The sequence below is a fragment of the Camelus ferus genome, chromosome 27 (assembly GCF_009834535.1).
Source record: "Camelus ferus isolate YT-003-E chromosome 27, BCGSAC_Cfer_1.0, whole genome shotgun sequence".
Lineage (NCBI taxonomy): Eukaryota > Metazoa > Chordata > Mammalia > Artiodactyla > Camelidae > Camelus > Camelus ferus.
Genome location: NC_045722.1, coordinates 10,200,050 through 10,217,066, shown reverse-complemented (window position 1 = coordinate 10,217,066; position 17,017 = coordinate 10,200,050). Strand labels below are relative to the sequence as shown.

General features: G+C 48.0%; 1 protein-coding gene across 3 annotated transcripts in view; it reads right to left on the bottom strand.

The window, feature by feature from the left end:
• AP3B2 (adaptor related protein complex 3 subunit beta 2) overlaps window positions 1-17,017 on the bottom strand; it is a 31,490-nt gene that overhangs the window by 9,395 nt on the left and 5,078 nt on the right. Inside the window, exons 2-14 of one of the 3 annotated variants that reach the window (XM_032469423.1) lie at window positions 13,968-14,043; window positions 13,749-13,823; window positions 13,371-13,466; window positions 8,713-8,873; window positions 8,400-8,466; window positions 8,120-8,302; window positions 7,743-8,026; window positions 7,435-7,528; window positions 7,007-7,078; window positions 5,637-5,699; window positions 5,166-5,298; window positions 4,782-4,891; window positions 3,967-4,143 (exon numbers count right to left, since the gene is read on the bottom strand). In XM_032469423.1, coding sequence (XP_032325314.1) covers window positions 3,967-4,143; window positions 4,782-4,891; window positions 5,166-5,298; window positions 5,637-5,699; window positions 7,007-7,078; window positions 7,435-7,528; window positions 7,743-8,026; window positions 8,120-8,302; window positions 8,400-8,466; window positions 8,713-8,873; window positions 13,371-13,466; window positions 13,749-13,823; window positions 13,968-14,043 — 1,591 coding nt within the window. Of the gene's footprint in view, window positions 1-3,966; window positions 4,144-4,781; window positions 4,892-5,165; window positions 5,299-5,636; window positions 5,700-7,006; window positions 7,079-7,434; window positions 7,529-7,742; window positions 8,027-8,119; window positions 8,303-8,399; window positions 8,467-8,712; window positions 8,874-13,370; window positions 13,467-13,748; window positions 13,824-13,967; window positions 14,044-17,017 lie in introns of those variants that run through there. The other 2 variants (XM_032469424.1, XM_032469425.1) reach the window with 2 other exon arrangements.

The window sequence follows — 17,017 nt, the reverse complement described above, 5'->3', positions numbered from 1 at the left end:
TCAGCTCAGTCCCTTCCAGCATAGCACCATCTACAACGCTGCTCCATTATAGGTAAGTACTCGGAACCACATACTACCCTAGGATGCCACCATCAAAATGGACTTCATCACAGACCTGCCTCTCCCTTGGCCAGACACCATCTCACCAGCCAAGGCTAATGGGCGCCCTTATCAATGTGGTCCATTATTAAGATGCTGCTGATCTTCCTCCACAGACTTCCCAACTGGCTGATCAGACTTTCTCCCTCCCCCAAAATCCTTGCCTAGTTCTGGAAAGAAGTGTTCAGGACTTGGATCCATCTGTCCATCTGTCAACAACCAACATAAGGAGGGACTGGACCACCCTCCTCCACACTGCAGGATTTGCCTATAGCAAATTCATTACCCTGCTCCCTCCTAAGGACCCATTTCCCAGGGATTATGACAACCAGTCTGCAGCACCCCAGGCCCACCCCTCCACCTCCCACCTCAGCCTAGGAGTGCAGGAATTATAGGCTGCTCAAGAGGGCCTATGAAACATGCTTCATTGCACCAAGAATGGAACAAGTCTCCCACTGACCAGTGGGCTCCAGCTGCCGGGGAGAATTTTAAGTTGGGAACACTGATACTTTTTCAAGAACCTATACTAATGTAACTGCTACCTTGCAAACACCTATTAAATCATCCTGGGGAAACTAGCTATTCAAAAAAATAAAATGAATTAAAAGACATTCTCATCTGACACACTGCATAAAAATTAGCTCCAGATATGAGGCAGACAGATGCCTAGGTCCTCTCCCGCAATCCTTGCCTCCTGATGCTCATGCCTTGATCCCCACCCCTTGAGTGTGGGCAAGACCTGACCAATAGAATATGGCAAAAGTGACCGGGAAGTGAAATGTAATCCTATGATTATGTTTCATTATATAAGACTCCAGCCTTGCTAGCAGCCTGGTTCCAGAGACTTTTTTCCCTGTAGCTTTGAAGAAATAAGCAGCTATGCTGGGAGAACCCATGTGGCAAGGAACTGAGGGTGGTCTCCACCTGCCAACCAGCAAGAAGCAAGGGCCTCAGTCCTGCCACTGCAAGGAACTGAATCCTGCCACCAACCATGTGAAACTGGATGTGAACCCTTGCCCAGCAGAGCCCCCAGCTGAGAATCCCAACTTGACCAGCACCTCAACTGTAGTCTTACATAAGACCCAACTAAACCATATCTAGAAATCTTGACCCATAGAAATAGAAAACAAACTTGTTGTTTTGAGCTACTAAGTTTATGGTAACTTACTACACAGCAACAGAAAATTAATACAGTGGATTAAAAAACATGAAAATAGAAAAAAATCTGGAGGAAATTAATGGATGAAAATTTTAATTCATATGTGAATGGGGAAACAACTTTCTAATACAAGGTATTGGCAGGAAACAGAAATGAAAAGACTAATGTATTGAACAAGACACAAATGTACAACTTCTGCATGACTATATATAGGCATCAATTTTTTTTTTAAAGCTGAGGAAATATAAAATTAATGGTGATCTTTTCTAAGTAGTAGATCTATGGCTAATTTAAACCTTTAATTAATATTTTTCTGGATTTCCCAAATGTTCTATGATGAGCATGCATTAGTTTTATGACATATTAAAAAAAGTTACAAACTTTTTAAAAAGTACTGCCGAACTTATCAGAATCTTCCATCCACTGTAGAGGCCAGATTTCGGTTCCTATCATGCCCTAAGCAGACCCCCCTCCCACATATCTCACCAGGCATACAAAAGCAAACTCACCTGCCAAAAGCATTCCAGACAGTTGTCCCAAGTGGCTGCAAGAACCACCCTCACTATCACTGCCACCCCCAGCACTCTCTCAGTGCATCTATTATTAGAGCCTTTGTGGCCTCTGGCCTAGTATCTGATTATCTGCTAAGGAACAGAAGGGCAGAGCTCCTTGGTCTTCTCCTTGACCACAGCCTGGGCCAGGATCTGGTGTGCAGTGGGGGTCAGTAAGAGAGGGAGATGGCTGGGATTGTTGAAGCCCTGTGGCAGGTCCAGAATGTTACCCATGGTACTGTGATGGGGGAAGTATCTCTGCTTTTTTGCAAAGATAGCCATGCGCACATCCAAACTACCTCCCTCTTAGTATGCCAAGAATTCCCCTTCCTCCACTACTCCCAGAACAGGCTGGGAGGGGAGAAGAGAGAGGAGGGTAGGAGGTTAGAGGAAAGCTCTCTATATTGAGTCAAAGAACCATTCTAAGGGGCCTGTGCCTGGAAGGACCAACCTTCAGGTGAAGGGTGCCTGGAGGTCAGTGTCCACTTGCCTAAACAGCTTACTCCGTGCCCTGATAGGGCTGGGTCCCCTGTGTCCTGCCCAGGAAAGGGGTTCAGCCATATACCCACAGCTCTCTGTGCTAATCCTGACCGCACCCTTTATTGCTCTGCATATGGTGCTGTTTCCTCGACTTGGCTATGAGTGTTTGGGGGCCAGTAAACATGTCTTACTCATTGTCATTATCCCAGGACATAGCTCAGTGCCAGGCATAGTAGGTGCTCAGGAAATGCATGTTAATTAAATCAGTGAATAAATGCACATGCGGCTGACAGTGACAACTCGGGGGAAATGCCACGTGGGCACACCCAGGCTTATGAAAATATGCCCACATCACCATTCTCAGGCTCAGGACTCTGGCTCAGTCCTGAGCCTGTCAGATGCCCACCTACTTGGGCAGCCACCCACTCAGGCTGCTTCATCTATTCAAACGTTCCTCCCACCTGCTTCTTCCTCCCATTTGAATAAAGGAGACACACAAGTATTTGTTCGATGACTGAAGGCTTCCCCGTGGTGCTCCCTCTAACTTTTCTGTCTCCAATCTGCTTCTCCCACGGTAGTGACACCCACAGACCCAGCCCCTCATTGCTTCCAGACAGAGGCTGTCATTTCCACCACCTGACAAGAGTCCCAGCACGTGACAGCCCTGCCTCCCAGCTTGACCCACTCTGGCCACCATGGATCAAAGGAGCCGCTGATGAAGCACTAGTGCCACCATCCAAAGCATCCCATAGAATGACAAAGAGGCCACCTTCAGGCCAGCAGGGATGTCACAGTCTCCAGGGTGTGGCCCAGATGCTTTGCTCCAAGGGTTGGCAAACTCTTTCTATCAAGGGGCCGAGTAACTATTTTAGGCTTTGCAGGCCACGTGGACTCTGCTGCAACTACAACATCCACAGACAATAAACAAATGAATGAACATGGCTGTGTCCTAATAAAATTTTATTTACGAAAACAGTCAGCAGGCCAGATTGGGCCCATGGACGGTAGTTTGCCAACCCTGGTCTTGACAAATTGAGTGGGGCAGTGACTGTGGGAACTGTCATAGTGCTTGGTGTCCCCAGTACCTTGGAAAGCTCTGCACATTATACTTTTTTCTTGGCAGAATCTCCTGGGACCATCTCAGAGGATGTCGGACACTCAAGAGACTTAATATCCTGGTATTTCAGCTCAGTTGAGCCATGTCCTTGGCTACAGTGCCTCTTATAACCTTTCACCTTGGGAATGACAATGGCTGCCAATACCACCCAAGGCTGAGCACAAACTTGCCCTCTTACCCCTGGCACAGACTAGCTAAGCATCACCAAGCTTCCAGAGGAAGTACAGACCACATCTCCTGGGACACAGAGTCTCCCATCAGTGCCTGTCCCTGCCGGCCCCTCCCCTTGGCCACAGTGTTCCAAAGGCAGCAGGTAGGGACACTCCCACTGATAGACTGGAAGTCACAACCCCAAAAGAGAGCCTCTTGCACCACGCCCACCAGGCCCTTGGGTCCCCAGAGGAGCTGTGGACACTGGGAAAACACTGGCTACCTGGGCAGACCAGCCACCTGCCCTGAGCTCCCTCTTCAGAAAGAGGTGCTAGAGTTCATGCCTACCTGGTGAGGGCCCCCCACTTCTGGGGCCCAGAATGTTTGAGGAAGCATCTTGCAATCTTTACCTGCTTAGAGTTGGTCAGGTAGAGCTTGGCTGCCAGGTTGATGACCTGCAGCTTAACAATATCCTCCTCTGCTGTGAAGGACTTGGCCATTTTTCTCAGGACGTCAGGTGCAATCCTGGGGACGTGCTCACAGTATTCACCAATGAGCCACAGGATGCTGGCTCGGGCCATGGGCACCTGTGGGTGTGGGAGAGGAGTTAGGACTGGGGTAAATGTGAGAATGTTGGAGGGCCTGCCAGGGAACCGGCACTCCTCCCATCTGTGCTGACCTATTGTATCATGGGATTCTCTGGAAATGGGGGTGGGAGGTGGTGGGAGAGAGATTATACAGCAAGCATTTCCTGGGCAGCATCCCCTTCATCCCTAGGGTTCGTTAGCATGAGCAGAGCCTTCAAGCCCCCAGTTCAGTCATGGTTTGATATAGAAGATTGATTTTCTGGATCCATTGTACCCTTAATGCTTAACTGCCAAGTTATTCTTCCTGAATCTTCAGGAACTCCTTGTTTGAATGTTTCAACTTGGCAGTCTAACAGAAAAACACATGATTTGTCAATCGGCCACCCTGGGCCAGAGCTTTGGAGAAAACATGAGCGGTGGTCCAGACTGTGGATGGAGTTCAGCAAGGGATTCCCAAAGGGAAGGCGAATCAGGGTCACATGGCTCATCTATCCCCTTCTTCCACCTGAAGACCTTTCAGAGCCAGTATGGAAGATCTGGAAGCTTATTTTTATTAAGGCCAGTGTTTAACTATAGGGTCTTAAAATCATGGGGAGGATATTGGTGTGGGGGAGGGAAATATGGGGTTACTCCCTCACCTGGATGTTGTCTGTGAGCTTTGCCAAGTGTTTGATGATCTCTCCGTGCTGTGCTGGCTGCATCTGCAGCAGCTTCTTAATGACAACCACTGACTCTGCAACCACGAGCTCTGTGGAACAGGAAATGAGCGTGTGGAGAGGAGAGTCAGATGATCACACACAGGTAGGCAGACGCACTTGTGGTGTCCCCAGGCCCTTGACTCTTTTCGTCAACCTCCTGTACTTCTGCGGGTTCCCTCAGAGGTGTAGGAGCACTTACACACCAAGTGAGGCAGACAGACTGGTGAACACACACTGCCTGTACAGACACTGGCCATCAGAGTCAGACATGCAGGCAGACACCCACTAGTCATTAAAGCTGGACACTCAGACACAAACACTGACCATCACGGTTGGATAGCAGCTGCACCAGGCCGTTGAGGCAGGTGTCACGGACTCGGCCTATGTTAGTTGCACAGCGTCCAATGGCCTGGATCGTGGCTGCCACAAAGTCCTTGTCCATGCTGCGAATGTAGGTCTGTGGGACACCACAACAGTGACCCCTCATTCCTCAGGCCTAACTCGGCAGTGACTGCAGGCCTGAGGGTGACCTTCCAGAAAGCTGTTACCCCTCATTCAATGACTCATCATGCCAGAGAATAAACTCCATGAAAAGGAGTGACATCCTCTCCCATTACTCAGTGATTCCCTAACCCAAAGCCAGCAGAAGGCATTGGGAGGGGAGCTAAGATAGCAGTTTCTCCACTTTGGGCCCCTAAGAGGTCTGACCCACCACGACAATTCTCACTGAGCACAAGGAGCTGTAGGGCAACTCTCCCAGGCCCCTCTGGCCGTGAGCTGACCCCTGACCCATACCTGGAATTCCCGTAGGACAGTAGGGATGTTGGTCTCATTGGCCAGGTTGGTCAACACTTCGAGCTGCAGGGAGGCAGAAAATGGGCAGCATGGCTAGTGGGTTTTCTGTGCTTTCACAACCCTTCATTCCAAACACACTTCTTCCAAACACACTTCACAAGAAAACGATCCTCAGGCAGGACAGCCCTGCATCATCCTTAGACTGGTGAGGAAACTGATAAATCATGAAACTTGTCCAAAATGTAGCATGACCAGTTTACATCTTTAATGGACTCCCTGATAGAATGTGCTTATAGTATGATCATGTCACCTCTCTACCTCCAAGAAAAAGGCAAAGCCTCCTATTGCTTTTAGGATAAAGACCAAAGTCCTTACCACAGCCTGTAAGTCCCCAAATGGTCTGACCGCTGTCCACCTCTGATGTCCCACCATTCCCCTCCTTACCCTCCCTGCCCCAGGCAGACAGACTGTCAGTCAGACCTCTCCTGCCTCATGGCCTTTGCAGATGCTGTTTCCTCTGTGTGGAGCACGTCTTCCCATTCCTGTCCCTGCATTTACCTGGAGACTTCCTGTTCATTTCTCAGGTCTCAGCTCAAGCCTCACCTCATGAAGGAAAACTTCCCTGACATGAGACTAGATCAGGCCCTCCTCTTTCTGCTCCTATATAGCTCTCTGCACTTTCCCTTCATATATTTTGCAAGTGGATTTTTACCTATGTTTTGTGATTAGCTGCTCAATGTCTCCTCCTCACCCCAGCCAGACTGTAAGCTCCACAAGGGCGGGGTGCCTGACTAGTTTGCTGTCTGTTGTACCCCTCAGTCTAACCATAAGACACACAGTAGGTGTTCAGAAGGGTTAGGAGGATTAACTGCTGCTGAATGAAGTCACTCAAAAATGAGGAGAGCAGGAATAGAAGGTGAGTATGGGCTCCTGCCACTTTTCCTGTGGGTGTATGTTTGCACAACAGCCTAAGGGGGTAGGCGTGTGGGAGTGATAACACAGTGGGTGGGAGACAGACTATAATGGGAAAGTATGAATTTCGGAGTCAGCAGACCTGAACTTGGCTAGTTACCTCACCTCCCCGAGTCTACATTTTTATAAAGTGGAGAGAATGTACACCTCCTGAGGTTCTCATGAAAGTTAAATTACTTCATATGTGACAAGTGGCAGGTGTACAACAGGTATCAGGCAAAGGGCGGCTCCTTTGGCCCTGTCCCCCTGCTTTCATTCACTTGGCTTCCTGGGCAAACATTTGTGACTGGAACAGCAGTGCCAGAATTAGGCAGGCACCAAGGTGGCCAAGTGGATATTTGAGTGGGTCGGTGGGGGTGGAGGCAGAAAGGCCACATCCACTTCTGTCCATCACTTACCTTTAGGATCTTGATCTGGGTGGGGTCGGTGGACCTGATGTAGAAGCTCTTCAAGTACGGCTCGAACATACCCTGGCACAAGAGAGGCAGCCCCAGGGAGCTCCACCGCAGCCCTAGACCTGCTTCTCCTCCAGGGCACCCCACTCCTCTCCTGCCCCAGGGCCCAGTACCCTTCTGCCCCTAACTGTCCTTCACTCCTCCATTCTTCCCTCCTCCTCACACCTGACCCGGTCTTCCTTCACCGGGCTTTCCTCCCTCAGCGGCCCCAGGATCCACGCTCTGCTTCTCCACTTGCTTTTGGGGTCTCCCCTCCCCATGCTCTGCACAGCCAAAGCACTCTCCCATTCTGCCTCCGCCCACCCCCGTGCCCTCAGCCTCGCAGGAGCCTGCCCCGGGACTGCCAGGGCAGACCTTGGTCACTTGCTCACCCGGCGCTTGATGGACATGGTGGCCACGTTCTGGAGCACCACGTACTGCACCTCACTGTGGAGAGGAGGGGTCAGAGGTACCTGGGCCCCTCGGCTGGGGTGAGGGGCAGCAGGTGGAGAGAAGGGAGGAGAGCCAAATAGGAGGGAGGAGAGGAGCAGTGTGAGGAGGGCACCGGTGGGAGGAGGGCAGGGCTGGGGTCAGCGCGGGAGCTGGTGGGCTAGGGCCCGTGGTGTGATGCGTTTATGGTGCGGGAGAAGAGGGGCAGGCCCGGGCCCAGCCCCCGGGTGTGGGCGGGGCGGGCGCCCACCTGTGGCTGCGCAGCAGGCGCACGAGGGCCTTGGCGATGACGCCCACCTCCGCCTTGGGCGCCAAGTGGAAGTAGAGCTGCGCCACCGCCATGACCACCGCGGCGCTGCGGCTCTGCAGCAGCGGCTTCGTGTTGCGCAGCAGCAGCCGGTGGTCGGGGTCCATGACGTAGGGCTTTCGGGCGGGCAGAGCAGTGGCGGTCGCCTCCTCCGATCCCGGGCCCTTGGCTTCATCCTCCTCGGAGCCGTAGAAGGCCTTCTCAGGGTTCTCCTCCAGCAGAGACTCCTGGAGAGGGAGACAGGTGGGGCACTGGGCACCTCCTCCAGGCGACCCTCCTACCCACACTGCCGGGCGAGGGTGGGGGTCCCGCCCACTCACGTTCTGAGTGGGGCTCAGGAACTGCGTGCGGGCGTAGCGGGTGAGCATGCTGATGATGACCACCTGGCCCCACTCCTCCACGTCGATAAGCAGGTTACAGAGCTTCCGGTAGTTCTTGTGGATCAGGTCAATGCGCTCCGGGCACACCTCCTCGAAGGCCATCACCACACTGCCTGCCACCAGCTGGGGAACCGATAAAGGCAAGAAAGCATGAACGGGGACAGAAAGGCCTCTGCCTGGCACCTTTCCTCCACGCAACCCTGTACGTCTATATACGCACCGTGGTCTTGTCAGCCAGAAGCTTCTCAATAACCTCTATCAGCTGGTCCTTCTGGTCAGAATCCAAACTGAGGGAGAAATTGTTGAGAAGAATTTGCCCCTCCCCCCATCTCCAGCCTTCCCAATATCTGCCCAAGTTGTGTTCACCTCCCTCACCCCAACCCTATTCACAAAGAGGTATGAGCCACTGCCTCCAGTGTCCTCCATCTGTCAGTTCCCCCAAACTATCTCAAACCATCTGAAGAGTTTTTTTTAAGATGGCAGCCTGCAAGACTTGGGAGAGGCCAGGTGAGGGCCGGGGGCTTGGGGTATACCTGTAGAGCTTAGGGATGGCATGGGCAGCTGTTTTCCTCACGTAGGGTGACATATCTGAGGCAGCTTCCTTGATGGCCAGCATCATGATGGGCACTATGATGGGCACACGGATGCTAGAGAGGACGCGGAGGGCACTGGCACGAATCAGCTGGTTGGGATCCTAAGGACAGAGGTGGAGGCAGAGCCATGGGAGGGCAGCAGGTGGCCCGATGGGAGAGGCCACACCTATGGAACTCACTGTTCCTAGTTAACACCAGCTCTTACTTCCCTGACTGCTGTCTTGAGCCTGGATGATGTGCTAGTGCTGGGTACCTGGGGGCACTGCCTGAGGGCACCGACTCTTGGCCTCGCTACAGAAATCCAATACCTGAACTGATGTGGCACTGGGCTGCTTCGCTTTCAGGAAGAGTGACAATATTTCCAAATACCCAAAGTTCTTGAAACACACCTCCTGTTCCTGAGGGGTGTGTGTGAAGGGGGAGGACGTCTTTGTGTTTCCACTGGAGGTGACTGCCAGCAAATGCAAACTGGTCTCCCTTCCAAAGAGTTCATCCTTACAGCCCTCTCTCCCAGCAGCCCCTCAAAAGCTGCCCTTCTTCCTCATTCTCCACAGTATTGAAAAGAGAATAGGTGTGTAGGCCCCGCCTCTTTGCTCCTATTGCTTCCTACAGACACCTGAGAAGAGCCTCAGACAGTGTACTGTAATCATGGGATGGCATAGCAACAGCAGAAGCTGTAAATTACTGTTAATCTTGGAGGATGGTGGACAGTGGGAGAGGTGCTGGAACACTAAAGGATAGAAGCTACCCTGATTTTCTAAAAAGGAGAAAGAGAAGATCCACAAAATTACAAGTGAAAATGATGGTAATCCCTGACAAAATTCTGGAATTGAGTTTTAAGTAGATGGTTTAGAAGCACCTAATTAAAAAGCAGAAGTCTATTTTCTTAAGGTCAAATCATATCACATTCACTGCTAAAACCTATTATCCTCTTTTTTAAAACATTTTCCTTGAAAATAATTATGGACTCACAGGAAGTTAATCCACCCCCAAATCCATTTTCCTTTTTGACAGGGTAATTAGGCTGATAGATATAAACACTATGTACCTTGATTTCAGCAAAAAAAGCATTTGTAAGAGTCTCTCACAGCATTTCCTGGATTGCCATTTTTGATGCCAGTCTTCTGTCTCACTTAACATGTAAGCATTTTAAGAGCAGAATCCACGTCTACTTTATCTCTGAATAACCACAGCCCGTTGCACATGAAAGATACTGAGAAATTATTTTGCTGCTGAATAAGATCTTTCCTAACAAGATAGGATGATGCTGGCTGACTGCACAGTGAGGTGGATCAACAGTTTGGTAAAATGTAGTAACTGGGGTAAGTTTTACTAACAGATCGGTGTCAACCTAGAAACATGATATACGGGACTCATCGTTTGTTGCCTTTGTCTGAATAGCTTATCAACATTTTGGAGGAAGACACAAAATCAGGACAAAATGCAGATTCAGAATCACCCTGGCTTGGATCCTGTGCTAAACCTGTAAAATCAAATATAGCAGAATTTCACAGGGAATTCAAGGGACCAATTGCATAGACAGGATGTAGGAAGACCTGGATTATCTGCTTGCCAACTGGAAGTTTGTCTGAATTGAGCCAACAACATAAGTGGGCTGCTAAGAAAGCAAACATAGCCTCAGCCTAGGCTGATGGAAAAGGCTGGGTCTGAAGTGTAGGAGAGCCCCCCAGACAGTAACAATAACAAAGAGAAAATGAGTTTTAGAGGAATACATATAAGGTACTGTTTACAAAACAATGTTATATATTATTTAGGAATATCTAAATAAATAGTAAAACAATAAAACGTGCATATGAATGAAAAACAGAGGAAGGTACATAGGGGGCTCTGGCTATTCGATAAATCTTTCATTTCCTATGCTGGGTATATATTTCATTACATTATTCTTTATGCCTTTCGCAGGTCTGAAATAAATTTTTAAAAACTACAGCTATGGAAGTTTCAAAATGATATAATTTTTTTTTTTTAAAGTTGTAATCCTCTCACGCCTGTGAGAATGGCTATGGTCAAAAAGATAACAAATAATAATGTTGGAGAGGATGTGGAGAAGAGGGAACTCTCTTGCACTGTTGGTGGGAATGTAAATTGGTGTAGCCACCATGGGAAAGAGTGTGGAGATTCCTCAAAAAATTAAAAACAGAACTTCCATATGACCCAGCAATTCCACTCCTGGACACGTATGCAAAGAAAATGAAAACACTAATTTGAAAAGGAATGTGACCCCAGTGTTCATAGTAGCGTTATTTACAAGATATGGTTATTGCTATCTCAGCATTATTGCTCAGATATGGAAGCAACATAGGTGTTCATCAACAGATGAGTGGATAAAGAAGATGTAATACATACACACACACACACACACACACACACACACACACAATGGAATATTACTCAGTCATAAAAAGAATGAAATTTTACCATTTGCAACAACATGGATGGACCCAGAGGGTATTATGAGAGAAATAAGTCAGAGAAAGACAAATACTATGTTTTCATTATTTGTGGAATCTAAAAAATGAAACAAACAAATTAATAGAGCAGAACAGAAACAGACTCACAGATACAGAGAACTAGTAGTTACCAGTGGGAAGGGGGTAAGGGTAGGAATAAGACAAGGGAAGGGGATTAAGAGGTACAAACTAGTAGGTATAAAATAAATAAGATACAAAGATGTAACGTAAGGCACAGGGAATACAGCCAATATTTTATAATAACTTTAAGGAGCCTAAGCTACTATACAAATATGGGATCACTAGGTTGTACACCTGAGACAAATATAACATTGTAAGTCAACTATACTTCAGTCAAAACAAAAAGAAAAAACAGTTGTAATTTAAGATGGAGTGAGGGCTCTATCGCTGGAGGTGACCTGTCAGAGATCATTTGCTCTAGATGATCCTTTGTTCTAGGGCAAAGGTTGGCACACTACAGTCCTCCGGCCGAATATGTCTTCTGCTTTTTATAAATAAGAATGTATTAGAACCTGGCCATGCCCACTCCTTTATGGCCACTTTCACACTACAAGAGCAAAGGGGAGCAGTTGCAAGGTTGAGACTGGATGGCCTGAACAGTCTAAATTACCATCTCCTGGCAGTATACAGAAAAAGTTTGCTGACCACTGTTCTAGAGAAATCATTGCATTGAGTTGGACTGAATGAGCTCTGGTTTTCTAAAAAGGGAACAAGGGCAGACTATAGGAACTTCAGGTCAGTGTAAAAATCTGTACACAAATACCAGAATGGTTCTTATAAAATGATTTAACCCCGATTCAAATCAATCTGAGACAGATAGATCCTATGGTTTTGACTTTCACAAATAACCTAGCACAATGAGTGGCACAGAGATATCCAAGTATTTGCTGAATTAAAGAACAGCATATGCACGTGCCCATGCTTTCTGCCCCAGCTTGGAGAAGCAGACTTTGTCTTCCCCTCCTGCCAGACACAGCAGACTGAACCAGGCGTGAGCCCTGGGTTTGGGCAGTCAACTCTCAGGCTGCTCAGCAACCTACAGAATCAGCTGAACATGAAAAGATTAGCTGGACCTTTCTGAATCTCTCTCATAAGAATTTGAACTAAATGTGTGGGAAGACTAGGGGGCGTTAATGGCTGTAATCCGCGCTGAAGAGTCTGATTTGGAGAGAGAACAGAGTGGTGGGAATGCTGGCTTCTGTACCCTGGAGATTATCTTATACTAACCAGAAAAGCACCCAGTGGAGGGGGTCATGCATGCATTTAATATACAAAACAAGAGGTGAGAATATTCAGTTTATATAGTGTGGGGGGATTCAGCCTCCACTCCATTCTAGAATACTTGAATCTTTGTTCTAGAATACTGTTTCTTCCCTTAGGTGATGTCAAGTTCTGCCTGCCTCAAAGAGCATTTCACCACAACAAATGTGATCCAGGTCTTTAAAGGCAAATATTTTGCATACATTGGGGCATCTAAGGCAAGTAAACTACTTCTTCTGGTGCTAAACAGAATAATCAATTTGTTCCAATTCTCCAGGAACAATCGGCTGTACTGACCTTCTTGAAAATGGACTGGTTCTATCTTTATGTTCTCTGTGCTGACCCTCAGACCTAACTTCCACATCTAGTGTTGCTCTCCTGCTTGGTAAACTTTGTGATTTTCCTCTCGGTGGAGCTCATTTGTTTTCAGTAAGCCCTTCTGTCCTCCTTGCCAAGTTCCAGGTGAAAAAGTTCCAAAGCCATCGTTCTCCACAGAGACCTAGACTAGGGGACCCTGCCAGTGCCAAGGCTTTGTCACCCAGAGGTGAGGAATCCAGGTTAGCACCTCACAGAACCCTGTCTTAAGCAGGTTGACTGCTGCCTGGCTGTGGGTCACAACGCCTTTACACCAGTGGAGATGAGGGCCAATTACCAGGAGCTCAGGTGGTTCATATCTGAGGCAGCCTCAAAGCACAGGCTCTTCTAACTCTGACTCTCTCAACTTTAGGCAGCTAGGAAAGGGCCTCCAGAGCCTGCCCCCCATGCTCAGACCTCTTCCTGGGCTCACTCCTGCAATACAACATCAACGGGGCCCAGACCCCAGGGAGGCAAGCTGAGCCCTCTGACCTTTAGGCCACGCTGGAAGGTGGAGATGGAGAGCAGGGCTAGGTCTTGCTGCTCCTCAGCGTAGCGCACCAGGTACACGTAGACAAGCTTCTTCACCTGGGGAAGAGCGGGTTTCTCAGAAGGGATTGGTACCCCCACTCGTGAGATGTCATCACCCCAGCTGGCCATGGGGAGAGCATCCTGGGTGAACCCTGGCTCCTTCACTCTAATGCACATCTAGTTCAGGGACATGTAGACCGTGCCTTTTCCTGGACCAAGGACATTTTTGAGCAGATCAGGCCCCCAGGGGCTGGAGGGTTCCCTTCCTCACCCCCAATCAGCTCCAGTTTATTCCTGGTGGAGGTGGGCATGAGAGACCCCTCATTGGGTAGCGCTCACCTCTATGTTCTTACAGGCCACGTTCTTCACCACAGCAGGAAACAGGTCTGAGGCATTCTTTCCCCGGGCGATCATCTGGGTGGTAGGATCAAGGTAGGGGGAGAAGGAAAAGGGAGGAGGCCAGCACTCATTAGGGGAAAGTCCACAAGGAGCCAAGGACATATGTTCTTTGATTCCCAGGCCCCCGCCCCAAGGAAGGACCCCTCCTTCCGCCCTCACCGCCACAATCCTCTTCATGGCCTCCAGCTTGAGGGAATCCTTGTTGGTGTCCAGCATCTCCTTCAGGTCATCATGCCTGGCAGGAGGCACAAGAGATCAGCTGAGGGCACAAGGGTGGTGAGGGCGCTGTCAATCAGTAGGATCCAGCAGAAAGAAGGGACATGGGCATGGAAGGTTCAGGCAGGACCCAACCAGAAGGGGAGGTGGTAAAGGACAGATCAGGGAACTTGGGGTCAGGAGAAACATGTGGGCCAGCCAATGTTATGGGCTGAATTGTATCCCCCTCAAAACAGATGTTGAAGTCCTAACCCTGAGTACCCCAGAATGTGACCTTATTTGGAAATAGAATTGTTTCAGTTGTAATTATTTAGGATGAGGTAACATTAGAGTAAGGTGAGTCCCTGATCCAATATGTCTGGTGTTCTTATAAGAAGATGGCCCATGGTACCAGGTTGAAAATATAAAGTCATGGCCTCAGGGAGAATGCCTTGTGAAGGCAGAGGATTGGAGTGACACATCTACAAGTCAATGAACACCAAAGATTGCCAGGAAACTACCAGAAGCTGGGAAGGGCGAGGCAGGATTCCCCTACAGGGAATCCTGCTAACACCTTGATTTTGGACTTCTAGCTTCCAGAACTGTGAGACAATAAATTTCTGTTGTTCTAAGCCCCCAAGTTTGTGGTTACAGCAGCCCTGGAAAACGAATGTAGCCAGGAGATAAGAGGATGGGTTTGGGGTGGGAAATTTAGGAACCCAGCCTAGGAAATGGCCAGTTGGATAGATGAGAAGGACCCGATGGGTGTCAAAACAAGAGCCAGATACCCGTGCCCTGGCTGAGGGTACTCCCAGGCCCTGACCCCACAGATTGAGCTGATTTCAAGGACTGGACAGGTCCTAGGTGCTCCAGAGTCTATTGAGATGGTCTTATAACAAACACCAGATGTGTCACTCAACATTCAACAGTCATTCAAGGAAGTTATAAAACCCTAATGTGAGAAATAAATGACAATTTGAATAAATAACCCCTTTCACATGGCAGAGGGGAATAAAGGTAGTCCCCAAGGCAACATACAAATTGAATTTCAATGGAGGCCTTTGTCAAACTTCCTGAAGTGACTGCAGATTTCATCTGGAAACAAAAATCAATAGGTAAGAATTCCAAAGAATTTGGGGAGGAGGGAGAGAAGAGAACAACGGAACAGTGACAGACAACTCACCCTACTGGAATTCAAAACACAAAACAACATGACAATTATGAAAGCCCTCTGGTACCAAGTTAAAAATATAAAGTCAAAGGTCATAGGGGGAAATTTCACAAATGGATCTAAGTTGATACATTAGGAACAAAAAACTCACCAATGAGAGAAAGAACCTTTGTGTCCTTCCCTTAAATAAATGCTGTTGGGACAACTGCCATGTAGCAAATAATTTAACTTGTTTACATATCTCACACCAAAATGAAGTCCACATTTATTTAACAGTTATATTATATATATAGTTTTATATATAAAAGGGGAACTTTTAATTTTCAAGGTTATAAAGTCATCAGTAATAAGATGGCTAGGTTTAATGTTAACTTTATTTTTAACTTAAACTAAATTTGGGTGGGGGGAACCCTTTAAAGGCTCCTCAACCTTCACTTAGTCACATTCTGAGATACTAGGGGTTAGGACTTCAACATATGAATTTGAGGGAGACACAGTTCAGCCCATAACAGCAACAGAAAGGAAAATATTTGGGATATAGTGAATAAAAGTTTAATATTCAAAAGAGGTAAAGTATTGATGTAAATTTAGGGTCTAAATTCAATATTCATTGTCAGGGCTGCTTCAAGCCCATCTACCATCCACTTGCCCCTCCAGGCAGACATAGCTCTGAGCTGTTGTTCCCCATTCAGTGATTGCAGCATGGTCTGGTATTCCCTGGCCATGTACCCTTGTGCAGTGAACAACCTGCCCAACCATACCCAGAGGTCCAGGGGCTGGTGGTCAAAGAAGTGAACAGAGAAGTGTGAATAACCCCATGAAAAAATGTGTCTGGACACAGCTGATAGAGCTGTGTGACCACTGATATACTCATATGTTGCCCAGACAACTTCACAATGTGATGAGCAGCTCTGTATGGAGACCTGCACATTCTCTAATCCCCAGATGATATTCGGATAACCCACAGCTTTGACCTAGGGATGAGAACCCAGCCAAGAGAGGTATCACCAATGGTATGAATTAAAAAAGCAGTGTATACAGTTAGTCACAGAAGTGAAACATTTAGAAGCTGTAGAAAATCAGAAATTGGAGGTAGCAATATTAGGAGAGAGAAGAGCATGATAATAGTCACAAAGAGGCAAGTGTGACCAGTGCTGATGCTGCAGGATGAGTAAGTGAGAAATACTAAGAGGAAGAGAAGAATCTAACACACACCTAGTCACAGGGCTGCATTTTATAGAAACCTGTGAATGCTTAAGAGATAAAATCAGAAAAGACAGGAGGAGTGCTAAGAAATTGATGTTCAAGGATTTAAAAAGTGTCTTTCCTGAAGAATTTATTATGGAAAGCAAAATAAAGTTTTGATGCCTTCCAGAACACAGAGGACTTGCTGGTAGTCAGATGAGGGCAGAAGATGTCCAGACCCACTCATGTTGCTCTAAACTTGGGATGTCCCCCAAACCAGAGGACATTTTCTACTCCCTATGGCCATGCCTAGGTCAGAAGATAATCACCTTGTCACTGTTCTAAACACAAACCAGATGGTCAATTCCTAGGAGTGCTGAGCTCAGGACATGTGGCTGTGGACAGAGGTACAGACCACTCAGCTGGACCTGGGCAGCACTGAAGGTGTGGGAAGAATGACAGAGCTGGATGTCACCTTCCCTGGTAAAAAAACGCACACCACTGCACCCCCCCAGGATCTTCCACATATGCCCCAGCCAACTCACCCCCACAGATACCTACACACACCAAGACCCCCGCTGAACGCTGGTGCCACCAATAAACTCCCATATCTCCCCCACAGACATACCTACACCCCCAGACATAACCATACCCCCAA